We start from the raw sequence: 25412 nt of genomic DNA on the forward strand, positions 1-25412 counted from the left end.
TTCTTGTCACCCTGGCACACGTGATAAGAAAAGCACAAGAGAAAAAATGTTAGCAAACATTCTACTCCCTTAAAAAAAAAAAAAAGATGTATATTTCAAATGTTATGTCGTTGTGAAACGAGTTCAAATTTTCGTATAGTTAAGAATACAAATGAGAGCTTCACAATTTCTCATTTTGTGTGTCATATTTCGTTCTTTGATATCTTAAATATATGACGTCACAAGGTATAGGAGCTTTGTCCAAATATTCTCCCTATGAGTCATCTTACATTCATGTTTGGTTCAGTTAGATTCAGTTAGCGTTCTAATATATACTGCACTGTCTTGCTTTTGTGTTTTGTTACATTAGAGCTAGTCAAACCTCCAGCATACTCACTCCTTTCAATGTTTTAGTTCAGATAGAGGTAGTTAGTGTCCCACTATAATCTTGACTTAGTTACACGATTTTGTTCAGTGAATTTATTAGTGTCCTAAGACACACTGTGTTGCCTCACTTTCATGTTTGGTTCATTCAGAGCCAGTTAGTGTCGCAACATTATCTTTCAAGTTCTCGTCATCGTTTTAGCTTGTTATCGTTCTATCCATGAATGGTTTTATGTCCTATGTCATTTTCTCTAACATTATGTATAGTTATTGCTGGTTATTGTCCCAACATAATCTGCATAATCTTGTTTTCTGTTTTTGTCTAAGGTTCTCAGCCTTTGAAGTTTTTACTAAGTTTACTAAATTTGAGAGTTTTCTTTCATGTTTTTTGTTAAGTTAGATTTTGTTTACGTTCCACCATATCCGGCGTTGTCTCACCTCTGTGTTTTGTGTAGTTAGAGCTAGTTATTGTTTTACCATATTCTGTGGTGCCTTACTTTCATGTTTTGTTCTGTTACAGCTGTTTGGTGTCTTAAAGTTTTGTAGATGTTCTTTTCCTTTTTCCTCTATTCCCGTTTTGTTCTGTAAGAACTAATTGGCATACAACCATATCCTGTGTCTTCTTACTTTCATGTTTTCTTCATTTAAAAGATAGTTAGTTCTAGCCAATTGGATATTGTGAATGGCCCAGAGCTGCTAAAGAAGTCGTATTTCAAAGATAGTAGACTATTTCAGTTTGACAAAGTGCACGAAGACCACAAGACACCAACAAACTCGCAAAATTGGTGAGTTTTTAGTCTTAATGACTTTGCACGTGGCTCGACGTGGCATTTTATGTTAAATGTTACCATAGTGACGAAAGTAAAATAGCACTACCCTTATATAATTACACAGTGGAGTTAGGCTTATTATTTCTAATATTGTTATCATCATCATCATCATCATTATTATTGTTTTTTTTTTAAGTACGCACGTCTAATCCCTGCCTGAAACTATCACGAAGACAAGTGGATCTAGGCTTATTATTTTTATTGTTTTTTAATTATCATTATTATTATTATTATTGCTATTATAGCATTTAAAAACAAATACATGTTTAATGCCGAGCTAGAACCATTGAGAAAACACGTACATTTTTGATTATTTTCATAATTATTATTGTTGTTTTTATTTATGTTGTTACTATTATTTATGTTATCATTAGGGTTTATTTTTATTCCACAGAAATACAAACATGTTTAATTCGGTAAAAGTTTCAGCAGACATTAAACCTGTCCGTAGTAATAAAAGGTTAGTGTTTTACACACCGGCATACGCCGCCAGGCGGGCGGGGCCAGCAAGGCACCTTCCACGTCACCAGAAGAACGTGGAGCTAACCACATGACTTTCAACGCCATTGCGAGTGGTTGCCGAGCATCACGTGATCCCTCAACAAGTTGTCATGGCGATGGTGCCCGCCCGCTGCTGTGGCCTGACGTACAAAGCGAACTCCTCCAAGGCGTCTTAGGCGGGCCTCCGTTGAGTAGGCCTCTTAACAATTGGTTGAAAGTCTTGACTTCCTATTGGACATCAGCGCAGACAGCGTCTGTCACTCCCGCTTAAGCCCCGCCCCTGCGCCCAAACCGCAGCCTACTCAGGACCGGGACCCGAACCTTTTTTGGCGGAGACGCCGCGCGTCCATCGCTGATCGATCGATTAGGTGATCGATCGATTGACTGATTGATCCACAGAGCGAGCGACTGGACATTTAGGCAGGATGTCCCGGCTTTTGGAAGGGAGGAACAAAGACAAGATGAAAGAAATGAACGCCAAGGTGAGCGAGTGAACGCGCTTCAAAGCTAAAAAAAATGAACGTCCAATATCGATTGTTTATTATCGATTCGGGTTAGTCGAAAGCAATACTCCCGAAAATCAGCGTCACTTTGAAATCTTTTTTTCGGTTCCGCTTTTTTTCTTTCCCTCTATTTTTTCCCGCTTGTCGACCGCTCTGTTTTTCTTATTGTACAAGAAGTTCGAAAATCGTTTATCGATCTGCGATCGGGAGGGGTGTGTAATCGATCACTAATTTTACGCTCAAGGTGAAGAGTTAGCGTGCGCGTGAACGAAGCAACTTAGCGGAAATTCAAGTAATACCCCCCACCAACACCCCCTCCACACACACACACGGAGTCAAGGAAAAATGAGCTCTTTTCCTTAGAGTGTGCGTGCACTTTGTAAACGCGCACGCACACGCGCGGCTTTCGCGTAAGTTTGCGTGCTTCTTTTTGGAAGCGTAAGCGTGCGTTTGCGCGTGCTTGCGCGCGTCCGTTACTTGTAGCGTGGCCGCTTTGTCCTAAGGAGGAAGCGGGCGGGGGAGGGGAGGCCCACCGTGCGCGTGCGCGTGCCCCAAACAGGAAGTGAAAATTTTGGACCGTCGGAGAAAATATCGTAATTAAAGTTGTTTATTTTCTGGCATGCAATGACAGAAAACATGTTATACATTCTTTTTTTTTAAGTACTGTAAAACATTTTTTTACAGCAAAAATCATTCAATAGGAAATAGTTCAATATGAGAAAAATGATTTGATGTTGGCAGATAAAATTGATCCTTTTAAGAACCTTTTAAAATGTTTTTTTGTATTAGATATACAGTTTATGTTTTATTCGGAAAAATACAGTAAATTAATAATAACAATATTTGAAAATGAGAAGAACTATTTGTTAATCCTAACTTTGGGAAAAAATATATCAACAAGATAAGATGCTGACGAACAACATCCACGTTTTTCACACTGTTTCATTCTCCAGCCACCTTCCACTGCTGAGTCCTGCACATGATGCTCGTCAAGTCCCTTGATTGTTTTTTTTCCCACAGTTTCCTTTTCTAAGCTCCCATGTTAGCCACTTGGCTGCAGGCTATGGCTAGCAAGTATTGTATTGTCATTTTAGCTTCTCCGTGTAAATACATTTTGCTTTGACTTCCTTAGATTCTTGTTCTAGCTGCTAAAGTAAGCCACTTCCATCAGCTAGACCAACTCTGGCTTTTGGCTCTTTTCAGCTGCTCCGGGCCTTTTTTTAATGACTGGTCGGCTGAACATAAAATGCTTGTTTGACTTTGGCATGTTAGGGTGTGAGGGTCAATTGACTACCAGTCCTTAAGGACTCAGTCGGCAATAAGTCTTTAAAGGGGACCAGTCTAATATTGACCGTATGAGGTTTTCAGGGCAGATACCAATACCGATTGTTAGTTTTAGGAGGGGGCCGATACCTAATATTTGGAGCCAATAACCATTTGCTGTAAAAGCTTAAAATGGGCTCAAGACATTTTTAATAATACAAAAAGAAATACTATTTGTTATAAATTCAAATAAAAATTTAACAGCTCCCTGAAACGTTTTAAAGTAAATTTGAATTTCATCACACCAAACATGACTAATCCTTCACTTAAACTGAAAACTAACAGTGGATGAAATAAAATTAGGCTTAGCAGCCACTTGTATCAATGCACATAACACTTAAATAGCTCTGTAGAGTAAATTGCTTTGATATCTATTTATTTCATTCAAAATCTAATTCGGTTCTGACCGGTTCGGCCAGCAGGTAGTGCTAATGGATCCATCCATCCATTATCTGCACCGCTTATCCTCAGTAGGGTCCCGGGCACTGCGGGAGCCCATCCCAGCTATCTTCGGGCAGTGGGCAGGAGACACCCTGAACTGGTTGCCGGCCAGTCACAGGGCACACAGGGACAGACAACTCACTCGCTCATTCACACCTGGGGACAATTTGGACCGGCCAATTCACCTGACATGCATGTTTTTGGAATGTCGGAGGAAACCGGAGTGCCTGGAGGAAACCCACGCAAGCACGGGGAGAACATGCAAACTCCACACAGGAGGTTCGATCTCACGCCCTCAGAACTGTGCCGCACACGCGCTAACCACTGCACCGCCGTGCTGCCCCTGCTAACGGTTTTCCACCCGAATTACTTCGGCATATCCTCATATTGTCTTTAGCATTTATTATGAACAAAGGAATACTCTAAACTTATTTCAATTTTAGCTTTAAATGATGGATTTTTTAGTTAATTGATATGGATAATGATTGACCAGTCCAGAAAGAAAATCGTAGAGACACACCCGAAAAAAATGCACGTGTTTGATATTAACACGTTTGCACGTTTAACAAGTTTATTTACATAGGAGATAATCAAATGGCACAAAATAATAAAAGGACATGGTTGACAAAAGCCCTCGCAGTTTAAGAAAAACGTGCATGGACAATAATTAAATTAATGATCCATAAACAGTGTTAAAACACTCAACTTATTTAAATGATCAGGATTTTGTTTCATACCATGTCAGAAATGAAATATTAGTTGCCCCTGCACCAAGACAGTACATTGTGAAATATCTTGGTTTACCTTACGGGAACCCAAATGGTGTCTTGTTGAAAGTGTTTTTTGAGAAGAATGACGGACCAGAAGACACCAACCTTCTGCTTTGAGGTCTGGGCTGCATGGAGTCTCGGCCTTCGGCCAGCCCGTGGTCCCCCGAGCCAACCCCTTTCTGAGTTGCTCAGGGGCGGGGGCCTTACCGGGTGAGCTGAAGTTGAGTAAGGTGCGTGTCGTGAGCAAGAGAGTGAGTTTGAGGCGTGCATGGTGTTTTATAGTTAGGGATGTGACTTCAACATGATTGGGGAGTTCAGTCACTTCCTGAGAGTGGAGTCGTCTGGCGACATTTCTCCTACAGCTTACAGATTTTGTTTACAATAAATACATACAAATGTCTATTCAACTAACATGAAAATTACTAACATGAAATTAACTTAAAACAAAAGTGCATCGAAAGTTCAACAGCGCTGGTGACTTGAAAATTGTGGGCACTCCTGTTTTAGTGACAGATTGATGAACTTTTGGTAGTTTAAGAGTTAATCACTTCCACTTTAGCATGCTTTTTATGCTCTCTCAATCACAAACACACTTGATTGACAAACTAATGTTATGTTATGTCATGTTATGTGTGGTTCAAAGGGTCAGTGGCGACCAGTTCTCAAGGGTCGCTTGACAACCAGTCCTCCTTGTGTTGCTAAAAAGGGTCAATTGGTGACCATTCTCTTGGGTTTGGTCATCTATCAAGCCCTCAGAGGCTTGATAGACGACCAGTCCTCAATGGAGTGCTAATGGGTAAGTAGGCGACCAGTCTTTAAGGGTTCTGTTGGCAACCAGTTCTCCACATCACCATCAAGGAGTTAGTAGACAACCAGTATTCCATGTCGTGCTAAAAGGTCGGTAGGCGACCAGTCTTTAAGGGTTCTGTTGGCAACCAGTTCTCCACATCACCATCAAGGAGTTAGTAGACAACCAGTATTCCATGTCGTGCTAAAAGGTCAGTAGGCGACCAGTCTTTAAGGGTTTGGTTGGAAACCAGTTCTCCACATGGCCATCAATGGGTTGGTAGACAACCAGTCCTCCATGTAGTGCTAAAGGGTCAGTAGGCGACCAGTCTTTAAGGGTTTGTTTGGCAACCAGTCCTCCACATGGCCGTCAAAGGGTTGGTAGACGACCAATCCTCCATGTTGTGCTAAAAGGTAAGGAGGCGACCAGTCTGTAGAGTTTGGTTGGCAACCAGTTCTCCACATGGCTGTCAATGGGTTGGTAGATAACCAGTCCTCCATGTAGTGCTAAAGGGTCAGTAGGCGACCAGTCTTAAGACTTTGGTTGTCAACCAGTCATTTACATGGCCTGCAAAGGTTGGTCCATGACCAGTCCTCTAAATGGCCCTCAAACGGTCGTCTGGCGACCAGTCTTCAAATGTTTGGTTGGAGATCAGTTCTCCAAATGCTGCTTAGACAGTTGGTGGGAACCAGTCCTCAAATGTTAAAATGTTGCGTTTGTGACCATTCCTCCACGTGGCGCGCAAAGGCCTGGCGACCAGTATAGAGTAAAGGTCTGCCACCGTGGCTGCTCCTGGGACTTTTTCTGCTATGAAGGGGCCGTGTGAGGGTGTTTCTCGCCGCCGGGCAGGCAATGTGACCTTAGTCTCATGATACGAGCACACAAACGAGACACACACAGCCGCTGTCTTATCAACTGATTAATTAAATGGAGCGAAACGCTTCACTTTAGCTTGGCTGTCCTCGTCCCGGTTTTGATCCTCACCTGTTTTTTTTGGTCCACAGAATAAGGAGAAGGAGCGCGTGAAGGAGCGCGAGAAGGAGGCCCGTTCCAACAAAGGTCATCTCTTCACCTCGCTTACCGTCTCCTCTACCACTCTGTGCTCGGCATGCAACCGCAGCATCACCGCCAAGGAGGCGCTCAGTTGCCCCGGTAACGCACATGCACGCCTAAATTTGCACAAATGGACATGCATGCGAGCACGTGCACACTCGCACGTGCACAAACACACACTTGACCCCGTTGTCCGTCTGTGCCAGGCTGCAACGTCACCATTCACAACCGATGCCGGGACAGTTTGGCAAATTGTGCCAAGATGAAGCAGAAGGTAGGGATGCACACAAATGATCATTTGTGTCCGAAACCCTGAACCTCAAAATATAAAACTCTATGGTAAAAAAACAAAGATGAAACACCCCCAAAAAGAAGAAGGTTTTGGAGTTTTCTTTAATCCAGGAGAAACGATGACAAGAGAATGCAATTTGGACCATTACCACAGAAACCACCAATAACAACAGAACAAAAAGACGACTCTCACGTCTGTATTTAGCTCTGCTAAATTAAAAAAAAAAAGCAAATTGGTGTAATGAAAGGGCTCTACAAACTCAGTTGGGCATTGTTAACAAATACCTAATAGAGAAAATATTTACCTTTCCACTTTTTAAGGACACCTCAAACGTTGGACTCCACCTTCAAGTCTGAGGATTTGAATCCGGTGTGTCTTGTACTATGACAAAATCGAGTTTCGTTCTTAAATTTGCGCTTTCAATACGGTGTGCTCTCTTGTCTGGAATTTACAGTAAATATATATTTTGCTAAATTGCAAAATACGGTGCTATATCAAATGACAACTAACTGACAATCACACTACTCAATGCTAATTTGAAGTTCTTCATTAATACATTTGCCATAAAACAAACAATAAAGGCATTAAGTGCTTGATCTTTTATAGATTATTATCACCCACTCTACAATTTTTTGAGATCTGATTTCCCCCTATGTCCCGGCCTGAAGCCTTCGTTCTGAGAGCGCCGGTCTCCTGGTGATCCCAAGAGCCAAGAAGTGTTCCGCAGGTTCGAGAGCGTTCTCCATCCGGGCACAGGTGTTGTGGAATGCTCTTCCCCCTGAGATTCGATCTGCAACCTCGGTGGAAATGTTTAAATCCAGGCTTAAAACTCACTTCTACTCTATAGCATATGAATAACCTAAACTGCTTATGTGTAATAACCTGTGAAGCCCTTTGAGACTCTTTGTGATTAAGGGCTATACAGATAAAAATGACTTGACTTGACAAAGTGATACAGGAAGAAGTAAAATTGCCGAGACATCAAAAATGCAAATAACACAAGCACGTTCGTTCTACTTTGAGTAAAGTAACTCGCTATAACGAAAAATAAATAGCTTCTATGCGCTACACTGCACAATCGGAGTCATTTATTGCCTGTTTTCTTCCAGCTTCTTAATTTTGGTCTCTTTCTGTATACGTTTCTGTCCCCGTCCCAGCAAACTGAAGTTGCTGCTGTGCACCAAAATATTTTGTCATGTATGGACAATTAAGAATACTGCTCTCTGATGGTCAGTGTTAGCAACGTCAAATAGAACCTTTAAAAAAAAAAAACAACAACTCTCTGGTTGGTTGGTTGGTGTGATCCCCTAACCATACGGTTCCTCTCCAGGCCAAAATGAGGACCTTTTGCCAGTTAGGCGATTGTGCTAACCACTGCAATACGCAAATCTACAATAACTAATTATTATTATTTTTATTATCATTATTTCTTTATTCATTGAATATGTACAGTAGAATAAAATACAGTCAAAAATATATTTACTACGACAAAAATAATTTAAAAGAAAACTAGATGAATAAATGAAACATAAATAAACGTCAAAAAAAAATATATACATATATAAAAACAAATATGTTGAAAATATAAAAAACTGAAAATAAATATTTTCAAAAATTATATTAAAAAATAAAATAAAAAATTATATATTAAAAATAAGAAACTCAATTTAAGTAATAAAGAATAATAAAAAAAAATCATCAAATCAAATAAAAAAATAACGTACAGGCTGTTTTTTTGGTGGCAATGGGTAGTCCATCAAAACGGCTTCCACCATACTCACACGTCTGCCGTCTCCCCTGGACAGCAACAGAAGCTGGCCATGGCCAGGAACAGTTCGGCGCTTCAGAGCGTGGCGCTACGGGCAAAAAGTGAGTGCCCTACGTCCTTCACACCAATGGATAGTAGCCCTCTTTTCTGATGTATTTTTCTTTTTGACTCTCCTACAGCGCCGACCGTCAAAGAACGTCCCAGTTCGGCCATCTACCCGTCCGACAGCCTTCGCCAGTCCCTGCTGGGTTCCCGGCGGGTGCGCTCGGGACTTTCACTTGCCAAAAGCGTCTCCACCAACAACATAGCCGGGTGAGCGGTTGGCCAAGACGGCGGCGCTGTCATCATTCGCCAGAAATTCTTCAATTTGTGTCTCCTTCCAGCATGAGCGAGGACCCGGTCGGACTCAGGAGGATCCTGTCCCACTCCACCGAGTCCCTCAACTTCCGAAGCAGGACCTTGTCCATGGAGTCGCTGACTGATGACGGTGTGGAACCTTAGAGATAGCAAATGCTCAGCCAGTTTATAACAGCTATGTGCAGTTATGTGCACAATAGAGTCGACTCTGCGCATGTGAGATTTGGAACGCTACGGATGCGTCAAAAGAGCCATATACGGCTCTCGAGCCATGGGTTGCCAACCCTTGATCTAGATGGTGCTTTTGGTTTAAATACAACCGTTTCCAGTGCATCTTTAAGTAAATGTTGACATCTAGAGGAATCAATTGGCATAACAAGTGCTTTAGGAAGCTGCTCTATTTACTTCACTAAATATACAACTAAAAGATTGGCGTTTTACATGAAAAAATTATTTTTTTTTCTTCTAATTTTTCTTTTTTTTCTTTGTTTTTTACTCATTTTCTCCCTTTTTCATTTCCCCTCTTTTAAATTTATTTTAATTGTTTTACTCCTTTTTTCGTTTTCCCCTTTTCCCTTTTGTTCTACTATCTTCCGCTTCTGCCCTTTTCCTCCTCTTCTCCTTTTTATTCGTATTTACCCGCTTTTTCTCTCTGTAGGAATAATGATCAGACATACAATTGCTAATATTAGCTTAATCCTAACCCTTTTTCTTCTGTTTTTTTCTTTTATGTTTTCTCTTTTAATACGTTTTTCTCTTTTTCTCCTAGTTTTCCCTTTGATTAGTTGTATCTTCTTAGCTCTTTCCCTTTTTGTTTCTTTCCTCTTTATTTTACTCTTTTTTCCCTTGTTCTCTCATTTTGCACCTTTTCAATTTTTCTTACATTATTTACCCTTTTTATCTTTTCTCCTTTTCTTTTTCCTTTTTTTCTTCATTTATTTACCTTTTTTATTTTTTAATTTGTTCTCTCATTTCCTACCTTTTTGCTCATTTTTTCATTTTTTCTACCAGGAGACTGCTGGTGGCGCCCCCTGCTGGACGAGCTGCAAGCGGAGGGCCGCGGCGTCCATGCCGACAGCTGGAGCGTCCTGGTGGAGCCCAAATTCCTGCAGACGCTCCACAAAGACCTCATCAAGCAGCAAGACGTCATCTACGGTAAAGCCCGGGCTAAGCGCCTCACCCTGAATTTGGCGTTATCTCGGCAACGGTCTATCTTCACTCAGAGCTGATCCAGACGGAATTCCACCACGTGCGGACGCTGCGCATCATGGAGGGTGTGTACCGGCGCGGCATGCTGGAGGAGGTGATGCTGGAGCCTGGTGTGGTCCACACCATCTTCCCCTGTTTGGACCAGTTGCTGGAGTTCCACAGCGCCTTCCTGGCACAGCTGCTGGCGCGTCGCAAGCAGGGCGGCGGGGACGCTAACTTCGTCGTCCCCGATATCGGGCAACTGCTCCTGAAGCAGGTGAGTGAGTGATTGGCAGGGTTACTTTAAAAATGTCATCCGATACATTTGCCAATTACCTGTTGAAAAATGTTATCAGTAGCGTGATCCAAATACTACAACATTAAAGTCATGTCATTTGATTACTTTTGGATTATTCCAATCCTAAATATGCTAATAAATGACAAACTAGACTTAATATAAATGAAATGAATAAATGTATATGTAACAGGAGTGTACCTGTCCCACCAAGGATCCACATTCAGGCTGGACTGGATGATGAGGCTTTTATTACAGTTGCTGCAATGAGCGACACAACATACACACACCGTGCACACCTCCGCTGGTTCTCAACATCTATGAGGGAATTTAGCATTTCAGGAGAGCTCAACGTACGCCCAAAAACTAACAAATGGCGACAGAAACAAAACGAAAATCAATCCAAACAGCTTGACAACATTAATTACAGCACTGTGTATGTTGCAAGATTTGTCAGTTGTGGTGTTAATGGTGTTAGTAAACTTTTTGCGGAGCACCAAAAGATCGTGGCTTTCCGTCGACAGCGCGCTGGAGACTGCCAACAATATCCGCATTCCGGTCATAAAATCAGAGGCTAAACTAAATCTTACCCCGTACCGGCAGGTGGCGCTGTTGGACTCGTCATTGCAGGACTGTAATACACAAACTATACAACCATATTTCAGCAGGAATTTCAACGAAACAAAAGTTATTATGACACCCATTACATATATATTGACAGTGTAACCTTGAAAAAGAAATAGGGGAATTGATAAGTGGCACGGTGGTGGGTGGTTAGCGCTCAGCCCTACGATGCAGAGGTCTACGGTTCAATTCCAGCAACTGCATCTCCATGGGTGGAGGGGTGGCGAGGTCTTAAATGTGCCGTGTGTGTGTGAATGAGACCGCCGAGAGACAATGCGAATGAGCAGAAGAATCAAAAGAGTTCAAAGTTAGGCCTATCAGACTACACTATTGTCCACTGTAGTTTGCATCCTAAAAATGTTTTCAAATAAAATTGTAATCCGGCAAAGTAATCCTTATTTTAACTAAATATACATGTATTTGGATGATACTTTTTTTATGTAACTGTAACAGAGTACAATTACAAATTTGGTGATTAGCGCCGATCTGTCCGTACTGAGACGTCCTTTAACTATCTGTGTAAGATCCAAAATGTAAAGGTCCTCATTTAGCTCATTGTCTAATCGATATACTACCTGGAAGTAGGGGTCGGCCATACTGGGAATTTTGGTATCAACACAATCCAAGTAAATGCATGGTATTATTGATCGACATTGATCAGATATCAATACTTTTTGCTTGGAAATTTCATGATCACCTCTGCCCTTTGAGGTGGTTTGGAATTACGATAAACACTGCACTTTTTGTTCAGAAAAAGGGACATTTTTACATTTTTGGTTGCAGCTTGTTGCTCTATGGCAGGGGTGGGCAACCTATGACACGCGTGCCAGCAGTGGCACGCGAGCGCACGGCAAAATAATGATTTTTTAATTTAATGTTTTAAAGTGCATTTACCTGAAATTTAGACATTTTCAGTAGCGCACCGTGTTTACGGTAGCGTCACTCCTCTGCTCTGTTTGTGAGCGTGTGTCTGCGAGGCACCAAGGAAAGGAGGTGAGATCCGTGTTTTAACCGAGCCACGAAACACAGGCGCGCGATAAATGAATGAATCATGACGGCTCCTCCAGCGAAAAAATATCGTTCTTTTCAGCCAGCGTGGGAAAATGACTGGGGCTTAGTGCAAAAAATGACCGTGCTGTTTGTGCATAATGCCTCGAGAGCGTTGTACCTCGCACATCAAGGGTTAAACGTTAATACGTAACGAATCATGAACATGAATTCAAGGACGAGTCTGACAAGGCGGAGACGTTAAAACGCGCTATGTCCAGGTACGGCAAACACCGACCCTAAAACCATTGTCACTGCTAAAAACGCTATTGCTCACTGCATAGCAAAGCACGGAAAATCTTTTACTTAATGCGAATATATTAAAGAAGCGTTATTTTCGAGCTCGGAGCTTTTGTTTGGTGGCTTGCCTAACAAATAGACAATCAAAACAAGAATAAAACACATCCCCATGTCAGCCAGTAGTGTTGAACATCAAGAGGAGGGGCTGGCCCAAAGCGTTTGTGTGCGTGTGTGTTTAAATTTGATATTTTCTGCTATAAGATTTCATTGGTGAATAGTATGGTAGCTGTCCATATCACTTGTTTTTTGATTATAGTTCATTGTTGATGAAGAATGGTTGATTCTTGTGGTCAAACGTTAAAGTCATGGATGTCTACAGGCATTTCCACGCGTTGCTCACATTCATTTTTTTAGTTTATTGATGAACAAGAATAGTGCTAGATGAATAGGTCAGTTATACGATTTCAATGTCTATCCATGTTGTATATTTGGACTACAGTAAAATGACAGCTCAGTTGGATATAAAAAAATGTTGTGCGAGTCATTAATCTTGGTGTGGCACACTGATTTACAAGGAAATTTGAAAGTGGCACTCCTCACCGAAAAGGTTGCTGTCCCCTACTCTATGGGGTGTGAGCTTTTTTCATGTTTTAGTGTAAATGGTGTAGCAGGTCACTTTACCACACTAATTACACCTGGCCTTGTCGTTTTCTGTTGTTGGGGAAAAAAACTCTACACTGCGCTGTGTTTTCTGTTTGCCTCTATCATTTTTAGCTTCAGGTAGTCATGGGCACATAGATTTCTCCCCCTCTTCTACGTGGCAGGCAGGATGTAGCTGCAGGCCAGGTAGGGAGAGGTGTTTAAGTGTGCCTGTCAGTCACGACTAAGGTATAAACTCAGAGAATGGCTGAGGCTGCACTATTTACATAGAGATGTGGCAGTTTTAGGAAATTGGTGGAGGAGTAAAGTATTGATCTCATCACAATAGTTATGCTCCGATACTAAGGAAAGCATACCTGGAAACGCAGAGGGTTTTGACTGACTAAGCAATCAAAGAAGCTGGCTTATTGTTGTTGTCCCTTTGGCTCATGTGTGTCGATTACAATCGGCGTAATGGATTCCAAATGAAATAAACAGGGTTTTTTTTATCCTTAAGACCTTTTTACACGTGGTTCTTTGGATCACAATAAATTCAACAGAATAAGTACCTCAAATGACTTCAGGTAACACTTAGCGAGTCTGCCTAACTCCACACAGCGTAAGGACACCTCAGTAGTAATGGACATAACTCATTTAACCGTCTGCGTCCAGTTTTCAGGGCCGAGTGCCGATGACATGAAGAAAGTTTACTCGGAGTTTTGCAGTCGTCACCCCAAAGCCGTCAAACTCTACAAAGACGTCGTCAGTCGGGACAGGAGGCTGCAACATCTTGTCAGGGTAAGGTGGCAATTGTGTCCGTGCCCGACTTTTGCTGGCGAGCAGCAGAGCGACCTCATTGTGCATGTCAAGAGAAATCACTAAGATGGCACCAGATCACAGTACCGCCGTTCCTGGTCGAGCTACTATGTTAGCACAGAATTGTCTTTATTGTCGGCGCCCGCTTTGAGACTGGGAGGTCGGTGGTTCGCGCCCCGGCCGAGTCATTCCTAAGACTTAAAAAGTGGTCGGCGGCGCCCTCTGTTGGCTGCGGCTGCATCGGCTCGCTACAACGGGTCAGGTGCAATCGACATTTCGTTCTGTGTACATTGTTACACAGAATGACAATACAAGGAAATTATTATTATTATTATTATTATTATTATTGATGTCACTATAAAAATAGTTCACTACCAAACATGAGGAAAGTGCTCAAAACGCAAGTGGCACACTGCCTTTGGCTAAGACGTCAATGGCCACCACAATGAAAATAAAAGATGCACAGTAACTATTTTTGGCTTCCGCTAAACGATAAAAGGTAAAGACCGCTACTGCTATTTTATCGTTTTAATTGCATTCTATATGGAGAAAAAAATTAGAACACACACATAATTATCCAATTTTAGTTTTTATTATGTTTACAATTGTAATGTAATTACTTTACAATAACAACAGCTTCGCTATTATGAAGAGCTAGATAGGAGACACGACCTGGTTGTGCTGCTACTTCTATTCTATAGATAATTCAAAATGTATTCTAAAAGGAAAATAACCTCGACAGCCTTTAAATGTCCTCAGCAATGCAACGGATGATGGCCATTACGTAATGCACATTTTCAAAAGGTAGAGAGGGGAAAGGACCAAGATGTGCTACTACTTCTACAGAAAATCAAAATATTCAAAAACAAAACAATTAAGACAGCCTATTCACTTGCTCTGCCCTGCGAATGATTATGTCAAAGCTCTCCAGTGCCTTTCACACATTATGAAGAGGTAAAGGAGGAGACATGACCAAAGTGTGCTTCTATAAGATAGAAAATGAAAAATGATTATGGTGTCTTTTTGGTGCCGCGCTTACATTATAAAGAGGCAGAGAGAAGACACGACCAAATGTTGTTACCGGCATTGGTGGCCTGAAAATTATCTTGAGCAACTATCATAACAATGGCTGACCTGCTTCCTTCCAGCGTGTTTGTCGCGGTCCTCTGCTGCGGCGACTCGGCGTCCAGGAGTGCATCTTGCTGGTCACGCAAAGGATCACCAAATATCCTGTCCTGGTCCAAAGGATCCTGGACTGCACCAAAGGTACGTGGCAGTCGCTGCGGCACTGTCCTCGTGATGTATATGCTCACCTGCCGGCAGGTAACGAGGAGGAGGCGCAAGCCGTAAGCCGAGCCTTGGTACTCCTCAAGGAGCTGATCAGCTCGGTGGACAAGGAAGTCCAGGAGCTGGATCGGTCTCGGAGGCTACAGGAAGTCCAGGCCCGGCTTGACCCCCGGGCCCAAACCGAGGTGCGGGGAGGCGGCATCTTCCGAGGAGGAGAGCTTCAGCGGAGGAAGCTCCTCCACGAAGGAACGCTTATGTGGAAAGTGCAAGGTTCTAGGATGAAAGGTAGCTACACCTATTTGGCGTCAGTATGGGTGCGGCCAACATAATCATTCCTTGTTCTGAACCTAGATGTCCACGTCCTGCTGATGTCAGACATCTTGGTCTTTCTCCAGGAAAAGGACCAAAAATTCTTCTTTGCGTCCTTTGTGAGTCCCCACCGAGCATGCAGAGTGGGCGTGGCCTGCGGCTAGCGCCACGTGATGTATTTGTTTGCGCTCTTAGCAGGACAAGTCTCCGGTGGTGTCCTTGAGCAAGCTCATCGTCAGAGATATAGCCAATCAGGAGCGAGGGATGTACCTGATTAGCGACTGCACGCCCCCGGAGATGTACGAGTTGCACGCCGCTTCCAAAGACGAGCGCCGCACTTGGATGAACGTCATTGGGCAAGCCTCGCTCAGGTAGCGCTGTCGTCTAGCTGTTTTGGGCTTGTATTGGCACACGGGCCATTTATCATCGTATGTTGATTTGGCACTGATTTGCATCGGGCATTCTGATTGGCTTAGCAGTCTCTTTATTTCATCTCTACCTTTGCATCAGTATCATTACCATTTCATATGTACAGTACAGCATAGCGAGAAAACACTATCCCGGGGTTCTACGGTATTATTTCATGTCCATTTATGTCAAAGATCCAATTGTAATAAACAAGACAACCACTCGAAACAGGCATCTTGACTTTCTTTCTTTTCCCATTTGCCCGCAGTTGTCCATCCAGAGAAGAATTCCCTTTAATTGAAACGGAAGACAAAGCCTTGCTACGACGACTGAAAGGTAAACAGCGACTATTCGATGCTGGTAGAGTGGGAGCGTCATCTTCATCCTGCCATTTTTGTGGTCAGCCGACATCTTGCAGAAGGATCGGGAGGTTCTAGAGTTGCTTCAGGAGAGAGTAACGCTGTTTTGCGAACTAGCGGAAGCCACGCGAAGAGGCGGAGCTGGGGGCGGGGCTCCTGAAGCAGGCGGAGCCTCCCTCGGCTCCTCCGACAACCGCAAGTTGTTCCGGGCCGACGCCGCTAGCGCACCTCCGGCCGGACCGCTGCTCACCGGCGCCATCTGTGAAGGTGAGACAGTCGTCTAGTGACGTGTCCTTGGTGACCCTAACGGCTCTTGGAAGTGAAGCTTCGGGAGCCGGCACCCCGACAATCAATAGCCGGTTCTCTTCGAAACGCTATTCATCTCTTGTTATTGGTCAATATGCATTTTCTCCATTGATTCTATGTTGTTGACTTAGATTTTTTTAAGTATATAAAATGTTAAAAATGTTTGTATTTGATCTTTTTTCTTTTACAAATCTGTAAATCTTTTTATATGTTTCCTGTGTTTTTCAGGGATGATGTCTGTCACTTCACAATTAGTGTTTTTTTTCTATGCAATGTAAAGTTTATTTTTGTATTTCATAGTTTTTTTGTTTTTGCTCTGAAAAGTCAATACTCTTTGACTTTTTGATGTGTCTTTTTCAGAGATTCTGAGTTACTTTACTGAGAGTTTCTTATTTAAAAATAACTACAATCATAATTTAAATTAATTTGTCCATAATATTACATTGAAATTTGGTAATTATTTAGTATTAATTAATGATTATTTTTGCTTTCTATTCTTTTTTTTTTCATTCTTTTCCTTTTCTTTTTACTTTTGTTTATTTCTCCCTAGCCTTTCATCTATTTTTCTTGCTTTTTTTCTTTTTTCCTTCTATTTTTTTATATTTCTTTTTATAGTTTTTTTTGTTCCTAGCCTTTTACTTATTTTTTGCTTTTACTTTTGTCTTTTTTTCTCATTATTTTTACCATTATTTTGATCATGTTGTGCATAATGATACATGATAATTGGTAATATGTGGATTAAAGCATCAAAAACAATGTGAAGAGCCGCTTGGAAACCAAAAGAGGCTATTTTAGTGAGACGTGGTGAAAAAGTAGTTTCTAGTAAAAAAGCCAGAATTCCCATCACAAGTCTGCAGCTCATCTGCCAATCCAGGAGAACCATCCCTTATTTTCCTTTTTTTTTACCCGCAGTGGAAAAAGTGAGCCACCTGCTGGCAGGATGCAGCATCAGCAAAGCGTCCGTGGTTGTTACAAACGGCCACCAGGAGCTGACTAGTGAGTGGCTGCCATCTTCAATCACAATTCAGAAATCACAATACAATAATCCAGGGGTCGGGAACCTATGGCTCGCGAGTCATATATGGCTCTTTCTATGAGTAACTGTGGCTCAGAGACTAATTTGAATGCATGCAAATGTTCTCCATCTCGTTCAAAATTTGAGCCATTAATCCTATCCAGACACACCAAAGCCAAACTAAAGCTGATTTACAAAGCAGTACTTCGCAGAATATATTGGACACGTTTTTCACTACAATTTACAGTCAAGATGTCACAAAAAAAAAAAAAAACTCGTTTTGGCTGTACAACGCTAAAGAATCCTTTATATAAAAGCTCACTCCATAATCTGTGTTCAGTGTTCAGATACCTTATTATGAATCTACAGAAAAAACTGTAAATACGCCAAAACACCGGAAGAGAACTTAGTTATTTGATTGGGTGAGTGGGAGGGATGGGTGGAGCTATGCAAAAAGTGCAAGCACTCGATCCCATCTCTCGGCCTACGCCGTCTGCGCCAAAGGTAAGCACATCAGGCTCCCTGTTTGCAGAATGTTGTGACGTTTTTACAAAATAACTGCTTGCATCTGGTTTTGAAACCAATATGTATGAAAAAAAGGGTCAAAACGAGTTTAAGCGATCTTGAGTCATTGCAAGAAAGAGACAAGTTTAAAGTGGTATGTTTGTTGATTTTGGGATACGGGCTCTGGCATTATTCTCTTCATAATTTTTATCAAATCATCAAAAATAAATGTGCTGAAGACTAAGCTTTTGTCTGGGACGCGGGTTTTGCAATTTAGTAAATTGGTCTCCTAATATATGGTGTGGCTCTTTCCCAAAATAAAATTAATATATTTGCTTTTATGGCTCAAAAGGGTTCCCGACCCCTTCAATAATCTCTTGGTTATCACTGTAATTAGGGACCAGAACCCCCTGCAAAAAGTGAAAATTTACAAAGTAGCTTCGCACATTCGTAAAAGCCACCAAGGGTCAAAGTTACCTCGAGATGACGTCCTTACTCACTGTTGCGCACACAATCACGCCCAACGAATATGTAACGCCCTTCGTAACCTGCCTCCGTTATAGCATTTGCTGTGTGCTTTCTGTTAAAAACAAAATGCACGATACTTTGATATCAATGACAATCAAGACAATTCAATTCAAATTCCGCGAAGCAGTGAACCAGCGATAACCGAAGCATTGAGGTAGCTGGGGTCTCTGTAAAGTAATTCCTCGTAGTGTCGTGGGTTACTTTCCGTGGTTTCGGTACTTTGTTGATTTTCATAGTGCATTGAGTTCTGCATTCTGATTGGCTAAACAAGGGGTGGCCGACCCGGTCCTCAAGAGCCGCATGTCTTGTATGTTTTGGAAGTTTCTCTTCCCCAGCTCAGGGGATGCAAATTTCAAGCTTGTTTGCAAGCTATGGGGAAGCTTGAAAATGAACCAGGTGATTGGACTTACCTGTAATTGAGCAGATAATAGCGGCGCCCTCTGTTGGCTGCGGCTGCATCGACTCGCTACAACGGGTCAGGTGCATCGACATTTCGTTCTGTGTACATTGTTACAAAGAATGACAATACAAAGGAAATTATTATTATTATTATTATAAACTCCAAAAACATCCAAGACATGCGGCTCTTCAGGACTGGGTTGGCCACCCCTGGGCTAAAAGGTTACCCCACCCCATTTCTGCATTTTTCTGCCTGTGCGTCAATAATATTGCGGTCTAAGTTGTACAGAAACAGCTTGACGAATCTACATTGCTACGTGCAAATCTTTTTCTATTTATTTTTTATGTCAACAAAACACTCTGGACCAACAAAAGCACTAAAAGGCAGAATAGTATGCTTACTAAAGTTGGACTAAAAGCAGTTTTACACCACATTTGTATTTTTCTAATAACGTCCACATGATGGCACCAAGATATAATCTGAAGTATAAACGATAGTTTTGAAACGTTCATAATGAATTTCTAATTGGTTTGTTTTTGCGCCCTGTCAAACAAAACTGGCAAAAATGTAATGATAATATGGCGTCACACTAACAACAAAAGTGCTCACTTTTTTGGGCCAAAATTGACATTATTGCCTAAATCGGGTCCCCGTTCGTTTATCTCTATCGCTTGTTTCGACTGCTGTGGGTTATTTTTGAAACGTAACCTCCGTGAAAAAAAAATGGATTACTGTTATATGAAGGTAAGCGCTTCTTTGTCATCATCCTCCTCCTGTTGTGCTTACCTCAGACGGCGAACGTGGACCGATCCATTCTCCACTGGAGATCAATTCCTCAAAGGTCAGTTGACACTAAGTTACATGCAGGGTGCATTCACAGTCCTTTAAGCTCCAGTTCAATAGCGGTGAAAGTTTCGTCCCTCTCCTTGATAGTTACATGCACAGAGCATCCGCTGCCCTTTAAGCTTCAGTTCTACAGCAGTGACAATCTCGTCCCTTGCCCAAAGTTACGTGCAAGGTGCATCCATTGTCCTTTTAGGTTCAGTTAAACAGCGGGGATCATCTTCTTCCTACCCTCGCTACCTCCTCGTTTCAAATTCCAAATTAAATCAAATATTTTATGATTATAGCAAAAAATGGATTGAATTAGCTAATCTTTGGAATTCATAACCTGTGATGTGTACGCACTGTCATCGGTCAAACCAAGAAGTAGCTAGTGTTCCTATTGCAGATCTCAAAGATTAGCGCAGGAATTTTGAACCCTGGCTAACTAATTAGCATGGACTACCCTCCATCCATCCATTTTCTGCACCACTTATCCTCAGTAGGGTCGCGGGGGTGCTGGAGCCCATCCCAGCTGTCTGTGGGCAGGGGACACCCTGAACTGGTTGCCAGCCAGTCACAGGGCACACAAGGACAGACAACTCACTCGCTCATTCACACCTAGGGACAATTTGGACCGGCCAATTAACCTGACATGCATGTTTTTGGAATGTGGGAGGAAACCGGAGTGCCCGGAGGAAACCCACGCAAGCACGGGGAGAACATGCAAACTCCACACAGGAGGTTCGATCTCATGACCTCAGAACTGTGCCGCACACGCGCTAACCACTGCGCCGCCGTGCTACCCAGCATGGACTACCATCCATATCAAATGTTAAGCTTTTGTATTATGGTGAGGGCCCCAAACTATCATTTTGTGGGCCAAGGCCCCACGTTTGTGACGCCTACCATTGAAAGTTTGATGAGAATAACGTCTCTGTTGTTTTCACAGGACCCCAACGGAAACCAGCCGCAGGAGGCCACGTTGAAGGAGGTGAGTGCTGAGTTAGCGCGCAGAAGCTAACGCGCAGAAGCTAACGTGCAGAAGCTAACGCGCAGCGACGTTTATGCTAACCATTTCCAATTCACAGGAAGTGTGCGAGCGCCTGGCCGGCATCAGCGTGCAGCTCCACACCCTTCAGGCTGCCGTCATTCGTCAGGATTCGGCGGTGGAGCTGTTCGTCAAAACCAGCCCAGCACCTTCCCCCTCCTCCGGACCCCGCCTAAGCCGCTCGGTGTCTCGGGACACAGGATTGGACGGTGTCAATGGAGAGGTGGGGCTATTAAGGCGCCAAGTGGAGCTCCTGCAGGATGAAGTCAAGCGACTACGGGCCCTGGAGGAGCAAACGGGAGCCAAGCAGGAGGTGGGGCCAGCCGGCAGAAGGCGGAGCAACGGTGGAGACCTGGGCGAAGTGATTAAGGGAGATACGGTAAGTGGTGGGTGGCGGCCAATCAGTTGGCAGTACTTCATTAGGGCACTTTTTGGGGAGAGGTACAGTACACTTCTTCATTTTCCTCATGTTGAGGTTTTTGAGTTTTTCCTTGCCCTCATGTTGGTTTTCAGATCAATGGATGGTGTAATAATAGTCAGAAATAATAGTCTGTGCAATAACCTGTGCAGCCCTTTGAGACTCTATGTGATTAAGGGCTATACAAATAAAAATGACTTGACTACACTCAGCACCACCCAGTATGTATTTGTGCACACCCAGCATCTGACAGTTTTTGGAAGCAGATGAAAAAACAACTTTCCAATAGGACACTTTGGAGAGAGTCGTGAGGGGCAGTACCTCCTGCACCACCTAGTGTCTATCTGTGCACACTAGCATATCCAGTCCAGAATCACCAAAACAAATGTATTTGGCTAACACGACACCTACTTCCAGCAGGGCAGGAGGAGGCGGGGCAGTCGCGAGCTGGAGCTTCACCCCCTGGCTCCATTGGCCACTCATGATCCGCTCGACCAATTAGACGGTCTTCAGGAAGCCAGCGAGGACGAAGAAGACCACAAAGTGGTGAAGATTTCTCCTCGCTCTGACAGCCCCCGAGGTCAGTGGCCACCACGTACAAAAGATAAAACTAGGGGTACTCCCAATACCAATTTTTTTCCCCAACTTCTATATGCTATATCTACAGAAAAAGTAAACAAAAAAATAATGTTAGTGTGTCTAATTGTGTACAGCTACAGTAAATAGAAATGCTTTGAATATTATCTTGCCCAAGCTCTCCAGTGCCTCTCGCATAGTATGAAAAAGTAGAGGGAAGAGACGCCCAAGTCGTGCTATTCCTTGTATAAAATATCAAAGTCTATTCTACTGAGGAACATGAATGCTTTGAATCTTGGCCGAGCTCTCCAGTGCTTACGCACATTATGAGGAAGTACAGTGGAGTTGTCTGCACCGCTTATCCTCAGTAGGGTTGCGGGGGTGCCTGAGCCCATCCCAGCTATCTTCGGCAGTGGGCAGGGCCACCCTGAACTGGTTGCCGGCCAGTCGCAGGGCACACAGGGACAGACAATCCGCTCGCTCATTCGCGATTCAGACCGGCCAATTATCCTGACCTACATGTTTTTGGAATGTGCGGGGAAACCCACGCAAGCACGGGGAGAACATGCAAACTCCACACAGGAGGTTCGATCTCGCGACCTCGGAACTGTGCCGCACACGCGCTAACCACTGCGCACCCCGTGCTGCCCAAGTTGTACTACTACTTCAATTTAAAAAAATAATATATATATATTCTAACGAGAAACATAAATGCTCAGGAACTTTCGAACAAGTCGTGTGAGCTTATTGATTATTGTGTGGCGTCATGTGACTAATTATTGTGTGTCACCAATGCCTCTTGCACATTTTGAAGAGGTAGAGAGGACACAATCAAGATGTCCTACAACTTGTTGCCACACTTTATAAGCATGACTCCAAAAAAAGTCTCTATCAAATGCACTAATGATGTCCACATAAAAAAAGGTTTGACATTGACTGTGTTCTGTGATATCTGTCCTTACAGATCTGCAAGACATCCCAGAGGAAAGTGAATGCGGAGTAGAACCGACTTAACGCCGCAGTTCGATGCTACAGACCAATCTGAGAGAGTTGTCGCCTCATGACGTCATTCTATGCTGCACATAAGATGCTGGCCATTTCTGAAAATCGGAAACGCTAACACACAAAGTACTGGAGAACATCAGATCCTTTTGGTTATTTGGAACGGTGCTGTGGTTGTTAAAAAATGAATTTTTTTCTCTCTTCGTCTACATGCTGGCAATAATCCGATTGGAAAGGGAATATTATATTTCTGGAGCAATCCAAACTAATTGTTTAGATAGATAGATAGATAGATAGATAGATAGATACTTTATTCATCCCCGAAGGGAAATTCACTTTTCCAGCAGCATCCCTAAGCTGAGAACAATCGAAAATAACTGAGAACAATCGAAAATAACACGGGAGCTGCTGGAGTGGCTGCCATTCGTGACGGCGCCGGAGAAGTGCCAAACAAATAGCCCCATACACGTGGCGTTTACGAGTAATCCAATTCCTAGGACGAAATGGGAGCGAGTGATTCCTTCACGTTCTACTCAAAGAGTCGGTTGGCGACTAATACTTCACATGCCATTCCATGGGTCAATTGGCGACTATTGTTTTCCTCAAAGGGTTGGTTGGCGATGCCAATGAAAGGATCGGTGAGTGACCAGTACGCAAACGACTTACCTTACATGCCGCTCAAAGGGTCAGTTGTCAACTAGTCATCCTTGTGCCAATCAAAGGGTCGATTGTTGACCAGTTCGCCATGCCTGTTCTAAGGGTTGGTTGGAGACCAGTCTTAAAAAGGGATGGATGGCGATCATAGCTTCAGATGCCGCTCTAATGATCAATTGGCAACCTGTTCCCGATTTTACGCCTTAAAGGATTGGATATCAACCAGTCCTATAAGTAATGAGCAGTCTGTTCTGGTCAAAGGGTCAGTTGGCTCGTAGTCCTCAAAAGGGTCTGTTGACGACGAGAATGTCTTTAGTCTTTGCATTATATGTTCTGGTGTGACATTTTCTCCGCTCTGAGGGCAGAAAATAAAGTGGAACACCCATCCATCCATTTTCTGCACTGCTAATCCTCATTAGTTTCCAGCCATCTTTGAGCATTGGGCAGGGGACACCCTGAACAGTTCCACAGGCTTTGGGGTATTAACATATACCTAATGAGGGAAAAGAGCAATCTGATGACTCAAATGCGTATGCACAAGTAATCAGAAAATAAAAAGAAGGAAGAGAAGAACCCAACCATTGCTTTTGGAAAACAATCGTACTAAGACTTTCGTCGTGTTATTATCTGAATATCGGCAATGCTTGGAATTTAGATAGATAGATAGATAGATACTTTATTCATCCTCGTAGAGAAATGTACATTTCCAGCAGTATCCTCATGTTAAAAGATCAAATAAAATTAGATATATAGAATACAAAAATACCCAATATAACATGTAGAATAAAAGGCATTTAAATAATGTTCCAAAATGTATTTATTTATTTTTTTGTATTTTAATTATTTTCCAATCGTACTATTGTCTGCATGTAAATGTACCCATTGACAAGCACCAACAGGAATGCATTTTTATAAAAAAGAGGCTTTTTTTAACTTGAAACAGAAAGCACAAAAAAGTGGGTGGGGTTAGTGATGTGTGCTAAGCTCACTGGAAGGGTTAACTACAGTGCCCACAATGCCACTTGTCTCACGACTATTTATTGGTTTGTAGTTATGTTTATAGTTAGACACTTTTAATTGAGTTTTTAATAGCCAATTAAAACACAGGGAAGATGTTACCATGGTAACTCGCATGAGACTTTCAAAGCGGACATATTCTTAAACTTTATGAGAAACTTCCTATTTCTCGAAGGACCTAGTGGCTGCTCTTTTTTGTGTTGTTCTCAGGAGAACGTTTTTGTTGTTTTTTTGTAAACAATTGTGCTGTATTTTTTATTTCTTATTTAAGTAAGCTAGTTAAGACTGTTGCATGCTCATTATTCATTTATACATTACGACATGTTAACAAAAAACTAAAAACAAATTGGGAAAATAAAAAGAGTATCCGAGCCAAGACCTTTCTTGTGTGTTAGACATTTTTTCTTGTTTTGGTTGTATTTGAGGAACATATTTTAAAAGTATGTCACATTATAAAACGTTAAATTAAAATATTACATTTTTACCCAAAAAAAGTTCTGCATCGGCTGTCATTGATCAGCAGAGTACAGGTAATTTTCCCCCAGGTCAGCAGGTGGCAGCACGTTGCATTTTTTTTGTTTTCTATAAGAACATTTTTTGACTCGAATCCATGAAACGTGCCGAGTATTTTATATGAGTCGAGGTGTGTGTTGACGACTTAAGCGGTGATACCTGAAGGCCTGCGAAACGGGTGCACCACGTGACTGATAAAACGACTCACTAGGTTTGCGCTTGGTTAGAAATAAAAACAGCAAAGAAAAGCCCCCAGAGTTTAAAGTCCCCTTTAGTACTTGGAATCGCGGAAATATGCACTTCTAATTCACACGTCTCTGCACCATTGACTCCATCCATTATCTTCACCGCTTATCCTCAGTATTGTTCCGGGGGTGCTGGAGCCCATCCCAGCTATCTTCGGGCA

General features: G+C 42.5%; 1 protein-coding gene across 4 annotated transcripts; it reads left to right on the plus strand.

Moving 5' to 3' along the window:
• The first annotated feature begins 1971 nt into the window (after window positions 1–1971).
• arhgef2b (Rho/Rac guanine nucleotide exchange factor 2b) lies at window positions 1972–24871 on the plus strand. 4 transcript variants are annotated; one of them, XM_088326691.1, is made up of 21 exons: window positions 1972–2176; window positions 6523–6670; window positions 6778–6845; window positions 8669–8732; window positions 8811–8943; window positions 9015–9118; window positions 10000–10143; window positions 10212–10453; window positions 13694–13819; window positions 14986–15103; window positions 15161–15409; window positions 15476–15552; window positions 15629–15804; window positions 16110–16177; window positions 16246–16467; window positions 17419–17502; window positions 19745–19794; window positions 20728–20769; window positions 20867–21205; window positions 21662–21824; window positions 22785–24871. In XM_088326691.1, the coding sequence occupies exons 1-21, from the start codon at window positions 2120–2122 to the stop codon at window positions 22832–22834; spliced, it is 2724 nt and encodes a 907-aa protein (XP_088182817.1). In that variant the 5' UTR covers window positions 1972–2119; the 3' UTR covers window positions 22835–24871. The 4 variants fall into 4 exon arrangements, with proteins under 4 accessions (XP_088182817.1, XP_088182818.1, XP_088182819.1 ...); XM_088326692.1 differs by having other exon boundaries at window positions 21665–21824; XM_088326693.1 differs by having other exon boundaries at window positions 15632–15804.
• The last annotated feature ends 541 nt before the right edge of the window (window positions 24872–25412 follow it).

The sequence above is a fragment of the Urocampus carinirostris genome, chromosome 2 (assembly GCF_059441175.1).
Source record: "Urocampus carinirostris isolate Australia breed hairy pipefish chromosome 2, RoL_Ucar_1.0, whole genome shotgun sequence".
Classification (NCBI taxonomy): domain Eukaryota; kingdom Metazoa; phylum Chordata; class Actinopteri; order Syngnathiformes; family Syngnathidae; genus Urocampus; species Urocampus carinirostris.